This window comes from Camelina sativa, chromosome 1 (assembly GCF_000633955.1).
Source record: "Camelina sativa cultivar DH55 chromosome 1, Cs, whole genome shotgun sequence".
In the NCBI taxonomy this organism is placed as follows: domain Eukaryota; kingdom Viridiplantae; phylum Streptophyta; class Magnoliopsida; order Brassicales; family Brassicaceae; genus Camelina; species Camelina sativa.
This window is the reverse complement of record NC_025685.1, coordinates 12,266,536-12,284,567: the sequence shown is the minus strand read 5'-3', so window position 1 is coordinate 12,284,567 and position 18,032 is coordinate 12,266,536. Positions and strand designations below refer to the sequence as shown.

Below are 18,032 nucleotides of genomic sequence, written 5' to 3'. Positions count from 1 at the left end.
GGAATGCGAGGAACAAATCCGAGTTGCCAGCAAAGCTAAGGACGAAAGGATCAAGGAGCTTGAAGCTCTTCTTGCTGAAAAGGACGGTATCATTGCCGAATCTGAACTGAGGATTGGCGAACTGGATTCCCGAGCGCTTATTCTCGAAGGAGAGAAATCCGAACTGCAGGGAGCATGCAACGAGTTGAAAATCAAACTCGACTTTGAGGTTAAAAGACTTCGGCGGGATCGTTTGGAGAAGGTGGAGCGGACAGTGAAGAAGGCGCAGTCCCGATTGAATAAGGTCAAGGCTTATTTAGTCGAACAAGAGAAAATTCGCCCATTGGAAGACCTATTAAACCAAGCTACTGGAGTGCAGGAAACTGTACAATATCTGATCGAGAAGGGGTCCGTTATTCCTGAGGAGCAAATCGCTGAGATTAATACGAACAAGGCCAAAGCCGAGGAAACTATCCAAGCGATCGACGTCCTCGAATTGAATGAAAACGACCTCATCATATCCCCTGATCAGCTGGGCTACGGACTTCTTCACCCCGGAACGATGGCTTCGGACTCCGTCTACTATCCGTATGGCTGCAATGCCGAGAGCTTCCAAGCCGATTTGACCGGTGCTTTGGACGCTGATCTTTAATTTCCTGAGGAGCAAATGCTTTGGATGTGTGGGTTTGAATACCCTTGTAAAACATTGCCGACTTGTTCGGCCCATTTTCCCTTTTGAAGCTTTTTCTTCCCTATTTTTTTTTGTGCCGGAACTTTTCCTTTTGCCAAAAAGGAAAACTCAACAAATTCTCGAAATTTACACTTTTGCCATTTTGCACAGACTATGGAAATTTCACCCCCCAATGTGCATATAAATCAACCAGCGCGGTCTCCGAACTAAACAATTCTTGAAAAACTTTAAACCTGAGTGATGTCGAACTCTATTAGCAGCATGGAATCCCCTCCTATCGGGAATGGTGTCCCGACGTTCTCGAATGCCGAAGCTATTGAAAGGGGGATGGCCTACTACCCGAACATCCGAGCTCCTTGGATGCTGATGTTCCGCGTAAAACCGGGAGAGAGACGTGACCTGGAAGAATTTCTTCATCAGGTGGAAGACCGTCACACGGAGTACCGCGATCGACTCGCCGCACTCGAACAAGCGCAATGTGAATTGCTGCTCAAGCTTGAGATGCTCGAATCCCACCTAAAAGATTGGATCGAGAATGGATTCGAGAGGATAGCGGCCCTGCCGCCATGCATGGTTGCGTATTGCAACAAGTGCCGAAAGGAAGCAGATCGGAAGCCGACACACATGGATCCTACCCTGATTGGTGACTTCATTCTAGGAAACGTCAAGCCGTTTTATATTAACAGGCGTGCTAGTGAGGCCGAGTTTGCTGAAGCGGATACCTTCTTTCGTCAGGTAACTATCGCGAGACATCCTGCAATATCCGCTTCCAAACTAATCCGTTGTTGACTTTGCTTATGCAGATCANTCAGGTGGAAGACCGTCACACGGAGTACCGCGATCGACTCGCCGCACTCGAACAAGCGCAATGTGAATTGCTGCTCAAGCTTGAGATGCTCGAATCCCACCTAAAAGATTGGATCGAGAATGGATTCGAGAGGATAGCGGCCCTGCCGCCATGCATGGTTGCGNGGAAGAAGAGGAAACACAAAAAGAAGGCTCCGCAGCTAGCCGCAAACGCTCAGCTGAAAACGCCGGACTGGAATCTGCCGACCGATTCCGTCTGGCAAGAGAAAACGACAAAAGGGACCGGTTTGCCTTTGAATATTTCGGCGATACCCCTTTGGTCACAAGTTGTGATGCTTCAGGCGAACTTTTCCGCACCTTGAAGATCTCTAGCCGAATTCTTCCGTCAGCGGACGAACTGGAGTTCCAGCAAGCGTTCCTTGACGTCGCCGAATCCTACTTGATGGTTAGCCTTATCATTTTCTTTAACTCGTTCAAACTTTGTGCGAGCAATACTGATGTATGTTCTTTGAATTCACAAACTGCCGCCAGGATGAATACGCTGAATCAACTGTACGATAGGCGAGTCAAAAGCGATAAAAAGTCTGGATTCGAGCTTGAAAAGGTGAAGGAATGCGAGGAACAAATCCGAGTTGCCAGCAAAGCTAAGGACGAAAGGATCAAGGAGCTTGAAGCTCTTCTTGCTGAAAAGGACGGTATCATTGCCGAATCTGAACTGAGGATTGGCGAACTGGATTCCCGAGCGCTTATTCTCGAAGGAGAGAAATCCGAACTGCAGGGAGCATGCAACGAGTTGAAAATCAAACTCGACTTTGAGGTTAAAAGACTTCGGCGGGATCGTTTGGAGAAGGTGGAGCGGACAGTGAAGAAGGCGCAGTCCCGATTGAATAAGGTCAAGGCTTATTTAGTCGAACAAGAGAAAATTCGCCCATTGGAAGACCTATTAAACCAAGCTACTGGAGTGCAGGAAACTGTACAATATCTGATCGAGAAGGGGGCCGTTATTCCTGAGGAGCAAATCGCTGAGATTAATACGAACAAGGCCAAAGCCGAGGAAACTATCCAAGCGATCGACGTCCTCGAATTGAATGAAAACGACCTCATCATATCCCCTGATCAGCTGGGCTACGGACTTCTTCACCCCGGAACGATGGCTTCGGACTCCGTCTACTATCCGTATGGCTGCAATGCCGAGAGCTTCCAAGCCGATTTGACCGGTGCTTTGGACGCTGATCTTTAATTTCCTGAGGAGCAAATGCTTTGGATGTGTGGGTTTGAATACCCTTGTAAAACATTGCCGACTTGTTCGGCCCATTTTCCCTTTTGAAGCTTTTTCTTCCCTATTTTTTTTTGTGCCGGAACTTTTCCTTTTGCCAAAAAGGAAAACTCAACAAATTCTCGAAATTTACACTTTTGCCATTTTGCACAGACTATGGAAATTTCACCCCCCAATGTGCATATAAATCAACCAGCGCGGTCTCCGAACTAAACAATTCTTGAAAAACTTTAAACCTGAGTGATGTCGAACTCTATTAGCAGCATGGAATCCCCTCCTATCGGGAATGGTGTCCCGACGTTCTCGAATGCCGAAGCTATTGAAAGGGGGATGGCCTACTACCCGAACATCCGAGCTCCTTGGATGCTGATGTTCCGCGTAAAACCGGGAGAGAGACGTGACCTGGAAGAATTTCTTCATCAGGTGGAAGACCGTCACACGGAGTACCGCGATCGACTCGCCGCACTCGAACAAGCGCAATGTGAATTGCTGCTCAAGCTTGAGATGCTCGAATCCCACCTAAAAGATTGGATCGAGAATGGATTCGAGAGGATAGCGGCCCTGCCGCCATGCATGGTTGCGTATTGCAACAAGTGCCGAAAGGAAGCAGATCGGAAGCCGACACACATGGATCCTACCCTGATTGGTGACTTCATTCTAGGAAACGTCAAGCCGTTTTATATTAACAGGCGTGCTAGTGAGGCCGAGTTTGCTGAAGCGGATACCTTCTTTCGTCAGGTAACTATCGCGAGACATCCTGCAATATCCGCATCCAAACTAATCCGTTGTTGACTTTGCTTATGCAGATCACAGGTACACATCAAGAACTGAACCAGGATCTCCAGTACTTTCATATGAAAAAAGGTAGGATCGACCGCCAGCTGAAGACTTTAGAAACTGAAGTTGCCATACTTAAGGCAAAAAGTAAAAGGACTATTGACTTGTTGGATGAGTCCGAACAGAAAGCCAGGGCATTGGAAACTCGCCCCGAGGACTGGGAGAAGACCAGGCTGCAGCTGTTGTGGCCGATGCCAAAACGACTCAAGATGAGTGTTCGTGAGATCGCGGCGAATGGTGCACCAGTTCGGAAGTAACATGTGTTATTTGAAATAAAGATTATTTGAGTATGTAATAAGATTCTGCCGCATTATAGCACGCGAATTACACTGTTTGAGTATTTAAAGTTTGCTATTTTTATTACTGAAAAATGTACCGGAAGCGAGACGTCTCCCGGCTTATATCCGGCAATTTTTATTAAACGATGGTAGAAAACATCAATCAAACTTTTTTTAAAAAATTAAGCTTTTTAGCCCTAACGGGGTGCGTTTGGTCGGAGAGCGAGATACTAGGCTCGGCTTATCTCCTTTGCTTTAGTTCGGATGCCGGACTGCGAAATTATTCTCTGGGTTCGGCTAACCATTCCGTCCGAACTAAAGTTTGGGTGCGAAAGAACTACTCTGGGTTCGGCTTATCCCAAAATTAAAAGATCAGGTGCGGAATAAATACTCTGGGTCCGGCTTATCCCTACATATGAAAGTCAGGTGCGAAATAATAACTCTGGGTTCGGCTTAATCCTGAAGAATAGTGCCTAGTTACGCGAGTTGATCACCTGGCCAGGGTGTCAACGGAGAGTGAGTTCGGTGTATACCAGTTCGGTATTGTTATTGTTTTTTACTTTTATTTTTTATTTATTTATTTTTTTTTTAGAAAAAATAAAAAGGACGCGCTGCATTAAATGTTTTTTGCGGTTTTTGAGAATAATTTTCGGGACACGACAAAAATTATTTTCGCGGTCTCTGATTGGTGGATTCCGCGGCGGTTACTTCCCACGACCCTATATAAATAGGGTTGAGGGTTGGGGAAAGAGACATTCCAACTTTCACAATTTCCTGAGAAAGAAGGATGGTAACTACTCGATCCGCATGGCTAAGACGGGCCCGGAAAAGAGTGGCTGCTTCGGCGAGTAATGGCGGGTGTACTGAAGCGTCGGGTGATCCTTCCGCACTAGATCGGGCGGAGACGTTTCTGGTTCGTGCGCCTGTCCCTTTCGTCGATATGACTGGCGTGGACGGGAGTCTTATATGCCAGGAACTCCGACGGTACCGAGCTCGCCGCTATAGGTTGGGGGCTCATCTTACGGCGAGACGTCTTAGGCTCGCCAAGATCTGTCGGTTCTACCGAGATGATCGCCGAAGGTTTTTTCTTGGCGAAGTGGCGAGATGGTCGCCGAAGGTTTGCTTGCCGCGCGTGCGACGTGCCAGGAACAGGTTGCGCGCATGGATGTGCCTGTCCTACTCGAGGCCGACTGCCAACCTCTGGAGGATACCGCGCATCCGTTTATTACAGACATCTGGGCCTATCGGGCTTCCCTGGAAAGGTTGAGGCGATATGCCAATTTTTTGGAATCGGCTGGCCTAATCTTTCGCGAAAGGAATATGGTCGAGGGCCCATGCACCTTCCTGGAAGATTTGATGTCTCATGGCTTCGATGTCCCGGCGGATAGACTTGAGGCCTTAAGGCAGACACGCCGGTTTTGGTGAGCCAAACTAATGAAGATGGAGGTGGAGGAACCTTTGGAGGACGATTTGTCTGGTCCTCGTCCTCCACTTCGGCTGCAGGATCATCCAGAACGGTGATGGTGAGCCTCGTACCGCGCCGATCTCCGAAGACGGGCGGTTTTTTTTTTTTTTTTTTTTTTTTTTTTTTTATTGTAAGAGAACTGGCGCTAGGAGGAAGGGTTTTCTCCTTTGCGTCTCTTTTCTCCGCTTTTTTTTTTGTTTTATTAGTCGGTCCAATTTCCAAAACATGTAATGGCGATTGCTCAAGAATTTGCTTTACTCGTTATTTCCGATTTATTCAATGGAAGTTTTCCATTTGTACTTGAAAATAACGATTGTAGACGAAGTGTGATGGAAATTAATCCAAACGACTGTCTGCGTAATTTGGCGTACTTCCGATCGAAATGTATTCGAAATAAAGATTTTATTAATATCTTAGCTGCATTCACTTAATCTTGAAAAGACAAGGAATTGCCTACGTACCCCGAAATGGGGATCAAGCCAACCGTAGTTCGTATTACAAAGGAAAGATGAATGGAGTTCGGATTCCCGAAAACTCCTAGTTAGGATCGTGAAGACGACTTAGCAGTAATAACTCTTCAAGTGGGTTGCGTTCCACGAATTTTTGATCCGTTCTCCGGCCATTGTTACAAGTTCGTAGACGCCCGGGCGAACTGCCTTGGATAGGAGGTATGGACCCTCCCACCGAGCGCCGAGTTTACCGGCGTTGACTTCTTTGGTGTTCTCGAAAACTTCCCGTAGAACCAGATCGCCTTCGTTGAAGCGTCGCTGACGAACAGTCTTGTTATAATACCGAGCAGTTGCATCTTGGTAGTGCTGTACTCAGACTAAGGCTTGATCACACAGTTCTTCGGCAAGATCGTTGTGGTCAATCAGCATCCTGTTGTTAAGTTCGGGATTGCTGACCATCATGGTACGTCGGAGTGTCGGGACTCCTGCTTCGGCAGGGGCGAGTGATTCGAGGCCATACGCAAGGGAAAAAGGGGATTGTCCCGTACTCCACCGCGGGGTTGTTCGATAGGACCACAATACGCCATCAGGGTGGTCTGCCCACGCCCCCTTTCTTCGACCAAGTCTCTTTTTTAGTCCGTCGACGATCGACTTATTAGTGGCCTCAGCTTGTCCATTTTCTTGCTGGTATCGGGGAGTCGAAGTGCTGAGGCGGATTTGCCACTTCGCTAGAAAACGTCTGGTGATCATCGAGGTGAATTGTGTGCCGTTATCGGTGACAATCTCGTATGGAAGTACGTGCCGACATATGATGTTCTTCCCTATGAAGTTGGTTACGTCCAAGGATTGGATCCTTGTGAAGGACTCTGCTTCGACCCATTTGGTAAAAAAATCGGTCAGCACCAGGACGTATTTCTTGGATTTTGACGCCGGTAGAGGGCCTATAGCGTCCATGGCCCAGCGCATGAAAGAATATGGAGCTGTCACGGTGTTTAGCAGTTCGGGCGGGATGTGCCGCATTGGTCCGTGGCGCTGACAGGCTTCACACTTTGTCGTGAAGGCTTCGCAGTCGGCCATCATGGTCGGCCAATAGTGTCCATTCTTCGTTAAAGAAAAAAATGTGAATTCCCCGGACAGTGCTCGGACCAACTGCTGATACGCCCCTATTCGCTTATTTTTGGCGTCGAACTCTCAACTGAACTGGCTGACTACGAGTTGGGAGTCACAAAAGACTTGCAAATGTGTCACTCCGAGTCCTCGTGCTTACCGAAGTCCCGCAAGGATGGCCTCGTACTCCGTTTCGTTATTAGACGCTCTGAAGTTGAGCTTTAATGCTTGCTCGAGAACTTCACCGGTTGGGGACCAGAGAATGAGTCCCACTCCGGATCCTTCATTCGTCGACGAACCATCGACGAACATTGTCCGATGCTCTTCCCTAGGATTGGGGTCGTCAAGGTCAGGAGACAGCTCGGTGATGAAGTCGGCCAGAACTTGCGACTTGAAGCTTGGACGGGAGCGGAATTCGATGTCATACTCACTTAGCTCGACTGCCCATTTCGCCATGCGTCCGGATTGGAGGGGGCTATGTAGGATAGTTCGGAGTGGTTGATCGGTTAACACGACGACGGAATGTGACTGGAAATAGGGTTGGAGCTTCCGTGCGGCGGTGATCACGGCGAGTGCGAGCTTCTCCAGCGTGGGGTATCGTGACTCCGCGTCGTTGAGTGCTTTACTCGTATAGAAGATAGGTTTTTGATCCCCACGGTCGTCTCGAACCAATACGCCGCTGACAGCCGAACTGGAAATCGAGACGTAGAGGTACAGTGTTTCACCGTCTTCTGGTTTGACTAATACTGAGTGGCAAGTCAAATACTCCTTCAGTTGCCGGAAGGCGGCTCGCATTCCTCGTCCCAGTGAAAATCCTTATTTCCGCGGAGGAGTTGGTAGAAAGGGAGGCATTTATCTGTCGATCGAGCGATGAAGCGATTTAAGGCGGCAATGCGGCCGGTCAGGCGTTGCACTTCTCGTTTGCTGGTCGGCGACGGCAATCCCAATAAGGCCTGATTTGTTTATTGTTCGCTTCTATCCCCCGCTCAGTGACGATATACCCCAAGAATTCACCTGCAGTGACTCCGAATGTACACTTTGTTGGGTTCAGTTTCATCTGGAAATGATCCAAGATATCGAAGCACTCAGCGAGATGCTCGATGTGTTGCTCTGCGATCAAAGATTTAACCAGCATATCGTCGATGTAGACTTCCATGGTTCTTCCAAGCAAACTAGCAAACATCATGTTTACCAGCCGTTGGTAGGTTGCTCCGGCGTTTTTTAGCCCGAACGGCATGATCTTATAACAATAGGTCCCCCTATCCGTTATGAATGCCGTTTTTTCGCGGTCAGTCGAACTCATGGCGATCTGGTTGTAACCTGAGAAGGTATCCATGAATGAGAGCAGTTGGTTTCCAGCCGTGGCTTCGACGAGACGGTCTATGTGTGGCAAAGGAAAGCTATCTTTGGGGCAAGCTTTGTTGAGATCGGTGAAATCCACGCACACCCTCCAATTACCGTTCTTCTTCTTGACCACCACTGGATTGGCCAGCTAGTCAGGGTACTGGACCTCCATTATCTGATCAGCTTTGAGCAGCCGCTCGACCTCGTCCTGAACTGCTTTGGCCCGATCTGGACCCAGGCGTCGTCGTTTCTGCCTTACTGGTCTGAATGTGGGATCGACGTTGAGCTTGTGGCAGATAACATCGGGGTCTATCCCGATCATGTCCTTCGTTGACCAGGCGAATGTGGAGGACCGAGATTGCAGAAAAGCGATCAGCTTTGACTTTATGTGCTCCTCCAGTTTGGCACCGATGCCAACAGTTCGTGAGGGGTCGGCGGGATCGATGTTCACCTGTAAGATTCGACACTCCGGAGACTTGAGGCGATCTCTTTCCGGCTTATGGGGACCGATAAGATGGTCCCCGCTCTGTAGTTGCTACGCGTCTTCAGTCTTCCTCTGCTTCTTCTCGATAACAGAGCAAGTTCGGGCTACCCTCTGGTCACCATAAAGTGTGCAGATTCCCGTGATGGTTGGGAACTTGAGGCAGAGGTGATAGGTCGATGGTACGGCCTGCATCGCGTATATCCACAGTACCCCCAAAATGGCATTGTAGACTGGAGGCGTGTCGATGACTGCGAACTTGGTCTTCCGGGACAATCGGCTCGCACCTGCAGCTTCACATCGCCCATCGAAAGTTTGGCGACCCCATCATATCCCGTCAGTATGCGAGATTCGGGTTTCAGTTGTTCCGGCGTGACACCCATTTTTGCTAGCGTTTGCCAGCATATCACATTGACGGTACTTCCTGTGTCGACTAAAACCCGTTCAACGTCGAAATCGCCCATGGAGACTTCGATGACTAGAGGGTCCGAATGGGGGTGTTGGATTCCCTTGGCGTCTTCCGAAGTAAACGATATGGGGTCCGAGCAAAGTGGAGGTTCGCTTGGGGCTGCTTGAAGGCTGCAAACTTGACGCGCCCTCTTCTTTAGTGCGCGGACGGAGTCTGCGCAGTCCTCTGGTGGGCCAAGTATCATGGTTATTCGTCCTCGGGCAGGAGAATTNACATCGCCCATCGAAAGTTTGGCGACCCCATCATATCCCGTCAGTATGCGAGATTCGGGTTTCAGTTGTTCCGGCGTGACACCCATTTTTGCTAGCGTTTGCCAGCATATCACATTGACGGTACTTCCTGTGTCGACTAAAACTCGTTCAACGTCGAAATCGCCCATGGAGACTTCGATGACTAGAGGGTCCGAATGGGGGTGTTGGATTCCCTTGGCGTCTTCCGAAGTAAACGATATGGGGTCCGAGCAAAGTGGAGGTTCGCTTGGGGCTGCTTGAAGGCTGCAAACTTGACGCGCCCTCTTCTTTAGTGCGCGGACGGAGTCTGCGCAGTCCTCTGGTGGGCCAAGTATCATGGTTATTCGTCCTCGGGCAGGAGAATTGGCCCACTCGGGATTTTGCCCTCTCAGTCGCTTGGGTGGGTCAAGCAGCTCGTCCGCCTGGAGCATCTCCCCTTGATGGTTCGCCAGTACTTGGTTAGCCGGCTGTTGAACTCCGTTGGTCGGACCGTTGTGGCCTCGTCATCCTTTGGTGCCGCGGCCGCCGTTAGATCGTCCACCACGCCATCCTCCTTGGCGGCCTCTGCCTCCACGAATGCTCTTGGGTTGAAAGGTGGCTTCGTGTGTGAAGTGGCCGGACAGATACTTTCCGTACAGGAAATTCTTCCGATGAACGCATTCGTGTGTGAAGTGGCCGGCGATCATGTAGAAATCGCAGTACAGCTCCTTTGGGTCGGATGGCTGTTTGTTTTGGTCCTCCACTTTAGGGGGGTGCGACGGTTGCCCGATTATTTTTGCGGCTAACTGGGCGTCTTCATCTTCGTCGAGCGTGAATCTGGAGGCTCGATGTAGCGCGTCGTCGAGGTCCTTGGGCTCCCGTATGTTAAGATCCTTTCGTAATGGCGACCCGGGAATCAACCCCTTTCTGAAGGCCGCCATTGCGGCATCCTCTGGGATGGTGACGCACGTTAGCTTTTCCTTGAATCTGCTCAGGAAACTGCCGATGGATTCGCCGGGTTCCTGGGTCATCTCCCAAAGGTCGGAGCTCGTCACGCCTCGTTCGATGAGAATTCGATAATGCTTAAGAAAAGCCGTAGATAACTGGTCGAAGTTATCGATTGAACTTGGTTCGAGCCTTGTGAACCATACCAAGGCAGGACCGGAGAGGCTATCGACGAATAGCTGACAACAACCAACATCCTTCTGTTCTTCGGTGAATCGTGCCTTTGTCATGGTTGCCATGAAGGACGTCATGAATTGGACGTGGTCTTTGTCGCCCAGGTAGGTTGGGAGTTTCAGCTTGAGGTTCGGGATGGCGGCTCGCAAGATCCATTGAGTAAAAGGGGATTGTCGGGTTACTTTGACAATTCTGTCGATTTCTGGAGCCGTGCTAATAGCCCGATGAAGAAGCGTGTTCATACCGCTGATCTGCGTCTTGATTTCTTCGATTTTGAGACAAGACCCCGCGTTTGTGAAGCGGGCGACCGGGGCGGCCGAATTCTCGTGCACAAGTGAACTTGGGTTCGTAGGTCGAATACTCGATGTCGTCTGAGGGGGAGGATTCCTCGGTTCGTATTGGACGTCCGAGAAGTCGAGACGACGAGTGAGACTGTCAGTGCCGAGTATGGGCGACTGTCCAGCAGAGATTTGCGATGGGGTTGTCTGAGTTATGACGGCGTCGACCCTTCGGTTAGTTTCGGAGATCATCTGGTAGATCTCTTTCGTCATGGTGCCGAACAGGATCTTGAAATCTTCCATGGAGACGACCTGCGGATTTTGGACCGTTGTCGTGGTGCGTGCATCTTCCTCGCTTGGTTGTTCATCGGAGAGCTCCGTGTCGCGGTTGGTTGTCTCTTCGCGAGTTCGCCCTGCTTCCCGGCTGGTATCCCCTTCAGATCTGGCCTCAAGTGGGATTTCGGAGGAGACATTAGTCATGTTCCTTGACTCGGTGACGGGGCGGCGAACGTACACAGCGGTGGCCGGCCTGGTTGATACATCGCCCTGTGTTGCAACGTTGTCTTGAGCAGGTGCGACGCCCGTGACATCGGGTGTGTTGGAGGTGGTACGGTTCGCGCCGGTGACTTCGCTGATGATTGAAGACATTATCGTGGACTTTTCGGATAAGATTGTCTTTCTTAGAGAGTAACTTTTAGAGACGATTTGCGGTCCCCACAGACGGCGCCAATTGTAGAAACTGGATTTCCACAATGAATTTGTTTATGGGGGAAAACAAATTCAGTAAAGAAAACTCTCTTAGAAAACTAATCTAGGCTTTGATATTAGAAGAATTAGGGTTTTTATTGCTAAGAACAAGAAGAGAACTCAAAATTGTATTCAATAATCGATGCCTTACAATGGAGAAGTCCTTCCCCCTATACATATTCATGAATCGTACAATATATTAACTTTCCTTATCAGACGAACTGAAATAAGGAAAGTTACTCTATCTCTTAGATCGGCTGCCGGGCGAAGTGGAAGTCGGTTCTTCATCCTCGAGGCTGGACTTCTTCTATCCGAAGTGGGCTTAAATGACTTAACTGAGCACTTAACCGGATTCCCAGTTAAATAACCAAATTGTCTTTCTGGTTTAGTTCGGTATGTGGGGGGTGCTAAATCCTGCACCAACAATTAGTCCTCCCCCCAGTTCTAAATATTCGGGATACAATTTGAATANCCTTATTAGACGAACTGAAATAAGGAAAGTTACTCTATCTCTTAGATCGGCCGCCGGGCGAAGTGGAAGTCGGTTCTTCATCCTCGAGGCTGGACTTCTTCTATCCAAAGTGGGCTTAAATGACCTAACTGAGCACCTAACCAGATTCCCAGTTAAATAACCAAATTGTCTTTCTGGTTTAGTTCGGTATGTGGGGGTGCTAAATCCCGCACCAACAGTGAGGTCATAGGTTAATCACTTAATCCTAGAATAGATTTGTGAAGAAACTCCTCTATATTAATTATCAACACTATATCCATTTTTAGCACAAAACTATACATTGAATGTAATAAATGTAATAAGTTACATGTAATCCAGATGCTAATAATCTGTATAAGACCATCTCCAACCAATTATGCCAATTTGGAAGTTTTATTTATTTTTATAATTTAGAAAAAATATAAAACTAAAGTTTTGGTTCCAAACCCTTGGAATTGGTTCCAAAACCTCTATATTTAAAACCAACTCTATTTTTTTGTTGAGCATTTTGATTTAATTCTAATAGGTTTCTGTTTAGAAAAGTTGATTTAGAATTTCTTAGAATCACCATCTCCTATGGTCTATAAACTTATTATATTGTAGTAGCCTTTCGGGGAGAAGTCCACCTTGAAGTACTTCGGTATGTTTCTACCGAAGCTAACCGGATCATCCAATAGGGTTTATCAAAAAAATATATACTTCTATTTTATACTCCTTCTGTTTCTAATAGTTTGATATTTAGGATTTTTCACACATACTAAGACAATGGGGTATATGATTAATTTATTATTTACTTTTTTCTTTATGATTTTTATTTTTTATTTTTGTTTTCATGCATATGTGATGATTTATTTTTGTGACATTTTTCTCTACTTTTATACTTTCCACCTTTTTAGTATTAAAAATATTTAGAACATCAATTTTTTTGAGACAAGAAATTTTTTCTAATACATCAATTTATGAGGGACAGAGGGGTAGAATTCTAATGAAAAATACTTGTATGCATGTCTTTTTGCATTTTAGTTTTTTCCGGCATGTCTTAACAATTTCTCTTTAAATTATATGTTTTAAATATTATATCAAACATAATAAATAAAATCAATAAATGTCTTTATCATTTTATACAATTAACAAAATTTATTGAAAATTTAAACTAAAATATAAAATAACATATATTTGAAATAAATTTTAAATTTGCAGTATATATTTTCATTTTATACAGTGTAACCTATACGTATATTGAAATCAATAAATGGAGTTATACGTTGACTTATGGTTTGGGCCAAACCGTTTGGCTTTAATTTCTTCCAAAATACATTAAATAAGGAATGGTTATGGTGTGTTGTTGTGGTCCAATCATCCATTTCAATAAATTAATAAATTTTGTTTGACTAATATATAGTCACGAGTTCAATTCAATGCCATACTCTTTTTTATAGAAAAAAAAACGTAATATCATATATGCCGTAACCGTATGCATGCAGATTCATGGAATTTGGAGTCGACACAACATCATCTGTCTTCCTCAGCAATGATATCAAATTATGCTACTCCTCGCACACCCATATCATCTATATATATGATATATACAATCCGCGTAAACCTCAAAAACGGTAATTACGGTAGTTTTTATCTATGTCGAAAATTTAGACAATTGTAAAACTCGCGTAAAAATACTAAGAATTATACTTAAGAATTTTGCTATAATAAGTGTAAATTTTTTTTATTAGATTTAAATATCTGATTGTTGATTGGATATATGATCGAAGATTGTATTTGCAATACTTGTAGGTTCTTTTTTTTTTTTTTTTTTGCTAAGTATTACTTGTAGGTTCTTACTTTCTTACACAACTGCCACACCAGTATTCTTTATACATCACTCTAATTTAGCTAAAGAGATAAGCAAACTCTAACAAAACTAACCTTAGCTAAACTAAGCTAACAACACAAACGCATTATTTGGATTTACTCGTTGGCCTTATACAATCCAATGACCCACTTATGACAAAACAACTCTTATTGGGCTTATTCGACGTGGTGCTTTCTTCACCGGCAACAATAAGTACTACTTCACCACCCTTTACGGCGGGTATCTCTCTCGACGCCGGTAATCATCTGAGACATCATGTTGATGTTGCGAATATCTTTGCCTTCTTTTAATTTGGCTGCTTGTCTTGGCAGTCTCCCTCATGTTTTGGTATATATACTCGTGAGATGATCGTTGAGTTTGTTTGGTTTATATTTGTATTTGGATTTATGATTGTTCGTCTTGCATGCAATTTTCAGGTTCGAGGAGAGCCGGAGAAGATGACTTGCATGTTTTCGTTGATTGGGGATCTTATTCATATATATGGCTTAATTACTATACATGGGTTGAGTAAGTAACATATAATCCGTATATTAATTATTTTTCAACAAATTTGGTGTTTCACTTCTTTTTCCATACCTCAGCAATTGCCAATTATGTACCATCACGCATGGATGAAAAAAAAAAAAGGTAAGTAGTGTTCTTTTTCCTTATGAATATTCCGTCGCCCGTTCTCTGGTGAGAAACGGAGGGAGACGCCATCTATCTAATACATCGCTCAATAATATAAAATTTGGTAACCATCTCTCTGATTTGTGTATAGCGAAAGCACTGTTCCTTCTATATATATACTCTATGATTACTTATCAAACTCGTTGGTTTTGTTACGTTATAATTACTTATTCGGATGGTAGGTCGTCCACCCCTATCTCTTAATTATAAAATCAAGCTCTTTGACTAAATCAAGTCCGGTCGTCCCTTATCTCTTACTTTTGGCAAAAATATTATGGTTTTTACCTAATGATTGCAAGGAAGCGTCATATAACATGTGCAGCGATGGTGTTATTTCTTTCGCCATAAGGTGTTCTGACAGAGTCACAAAGCTTATATTTTACATTACGTTGATCCATTTCGCGGTAACAAAACGTGTTTGTGCTTCCACTTCTACTGTTTTCATTTTTCAAAAAACCAAAACTATTTTTTTTTAATAGTTTACCTTTAACATTGTTCAAAACAAGGATCATGAGAATACACAAAACTACGAACGAAGTAACACACCTCATGACTCCAAAACTTAATCAAAAGTTCTTTTTTTTTTAATGCATAAACTTTAGTATTTTTTAGATGAAATAAGTAATTTTTTTATTATTTGAAACTCATATTTATATATGTACTTTTTTTTTTGGTAAGGTAAGGGAAGGGGACTAGGTCCCCCTTTTATTAAACAAAAAACATAAATTAAGTACAAAATCGACGTGGAACTGCAACCCCCCGGACATCATCCGAGACAATCGACTCGATACCACTCGAAACAGTATCAAATGAATGAAAATCCAACGGCAAAGAAAAAGCATAGTTTGCTAATCCGTCAGCAAGATGATTAGCCTCTCTATACGCGTGAGTAACACGGACAATCCAGTCTCGTGATATGAAGTCATGACACAGACGTACCAGGAACGAGAACGGATGAGCCTCACTAATCCCTATCACAAGAAAACCAACCACCTCTTTAGAATCTACCTCTAACTCCAATCGTCGAACCCGTCTTTCCCATGTTATTCTTAACCCATAATACACACCCCACAGTTCTGCCAGAGTTGCCGTACATATCCCGATATGTAAAGCAAACCCACAAATTCAACTGCCAAATCCATCTCGCAAAAATCCACCAGCCGTGGCCAGTCCCAGGTTCCCCCGAGAGGCACCATCTGTATTAAACTTACTCCAACCATCCCTTGGAGCAATCCAAGCAATCAGCGACCTCTTTAGCTATGTCCTTAAGCAATTTGACTCTATCCCGACACTTACCATTAGTACCAAACACGTTCCCGCACCTCCATTTCCACCCCCACCAGACTGCGATCCCAAATAAAGTCGACCAAGGCAATCCCATGAAACAAAGCTCACCACCTAAGTTCGCATATAACCATTCCAATAATGACAGCATAAAGAATCGTGGCTGATTTCTCACTGGAACCAACCTTCTCCACACCCCCGCCATCGTCGGACAATCCCTCAATAGGTGAATGAGAGTCTCCTCCCCTCCTTTACACACAACACAGGTAACAGAATCACAAAGATGACGCCGAAAATGCTCTGCATTGGACATGACAGCCTGATGCCCCACTAACCACAAGAAGGTCCGTATTCTCTGTGGCACTTCGACACTCCATATCCGTGTCCAAAACATACCCATGTTAACCCCCTGACAGCCAGAACGAGTTATCAAGTGATAGGCTGAAGTCACAGTGAATGAACCATTAGCCGTCTCGCCCCAAGACAGTCTATCCTGAGCCCCTGTAACATTGTCCAGTACCACCGAGTATAGCTGTAAACACACCTCTTGAGAAACATAAGGTGCAATACAGTCTAGAATCCAACTTACTCCATCCCTTATTAAGTCTCGAACATGCTCATTCCTTCTCTCTTCCGGCAAATCTGTCACTAAACACTCCGCAAGTGGCATTTGTAGCAGCCACCTATCCTCCCAAAACCGAACGTCCCGACCATTACCAAGCACCCAATGCTGCCCCGACACAACAACCTCCCGCATACTCAACCCCACATTACGCCAAGTCGAGGACCAGGTACTTTTAGGAACCAACCAATCCAGTTTCTGAATACCGCCCACTTTATACTTGCTTCGCAACACACGGGCCCAGAGACTCTCTTTATCATGCAGTAAGCGCCAACCCACTTTTGCCAATAACGCAAGGTTCATCTCCCATGCCCGTCTAATACCAACACCACCCTCCTGCTTAGATAAACAAACACGCTCCCAGACTATAAGATGTTGTTTCTTTTTCTCTCGTGTGCTACCCCAGAGAAACGAACGAGAAACCTTCTCAAGCTCATTTAGAAGAGACTTAGGCAGAGCAATCATACTCATAGTGTGGACAGGAATGGAAGTTAAAACTGCTTTTGTAAGTGTCATCCTACCAGCAAAACTCAGACACTAACTTTTCCAACCAGTCAGCTTTGACAAGACCCGTGCCAAGACCTCATTGAAGGTCTCTTTATTCATTCTCTTTTGTAGAACTGGCATTCCCAGATACTTGCCTAACTCTATTGTCGAATTGATACCACTCTCATCATGAATGCATTTAGCTAAATCTCGAGACACATTATGATGCGGACATAAACCCTACCGCCCAAACTGTTGAACCAGATCCGGTACCACACCCTGTAATAGAAGTACGAGAAGGCCCTGTGACACGATCAAAGGCTAAACAGCTAAGGAAGAGATTTAACCTAGCTGTTCAAGACATTGTAAGCTCCCTAGAGCTGAAGGATGTCAACTGGTCTGTACCACCATCTTGCCGCCACAACAGAGATGACCACATTGCTGAGGAAGAGTTTGCTGAAGCCTTCACCCAAATGAGCCTGGATCAAACCAGTTCCCCAGGTATGAAACCTCTTTTGGCAGGTCAAGGAACCTCAAGAATCCAAGAGAAGACATTGGATCTGCAAGAGACGCGTGATACAAGCTACACCTCCGATCAAGATAGTGAAGATCAAGACCAAGACATAGAGGACATGAACGAGCATCAAGAGGCTGATCAAGATACTCTAGAGGAACTCCAGGAAGACCTCTACTTCAGTAAACAAGCCAACAAGCCAGTACAAGACAAGAACCCTGAAGTAGTTCATCGAGTAGTACAAGAAGTGGTTCAGAGAACGTCTATTGGACCTAGATCGCATCCAGGTAAGTTCTATTCAATATTTTCGATCCTTGCAGGTTCCACCAACCCCAAAAATGTCTAGAAGGCGTGATCATCAAGAGAGATCAAGTTTGCTTTATATTTTTCTTTAATTAGTTTATTTACTTTCCAAAAACAATGGTTTGTGTTTGATTTTATTTGCTTTCCTTTGTTGCATTATTTTGCATTTATTTTCGGCCTTAGGGCTAGCTGAAGGAC

General features: G+C 45.5%; 1 protein-coding gene across 1 annotated transcript; it reads right to left on the bottom strand.

Annotated features, from left to right (window-relative positions):
• LOC109125654 (putative defensin-like protein 251) lies at positions 14,377-15,228 on the bottom strand. The gene is given in 2 exon segments (XM_019227744.1): positions 14,377-14,985; positions 14,988-15,228. Coding segments are annotated over 2 exon segments (264 nt in total). The 5' UTR covers positions 15,177-15,228; the 3' UTR covers positions 14,377-14,910.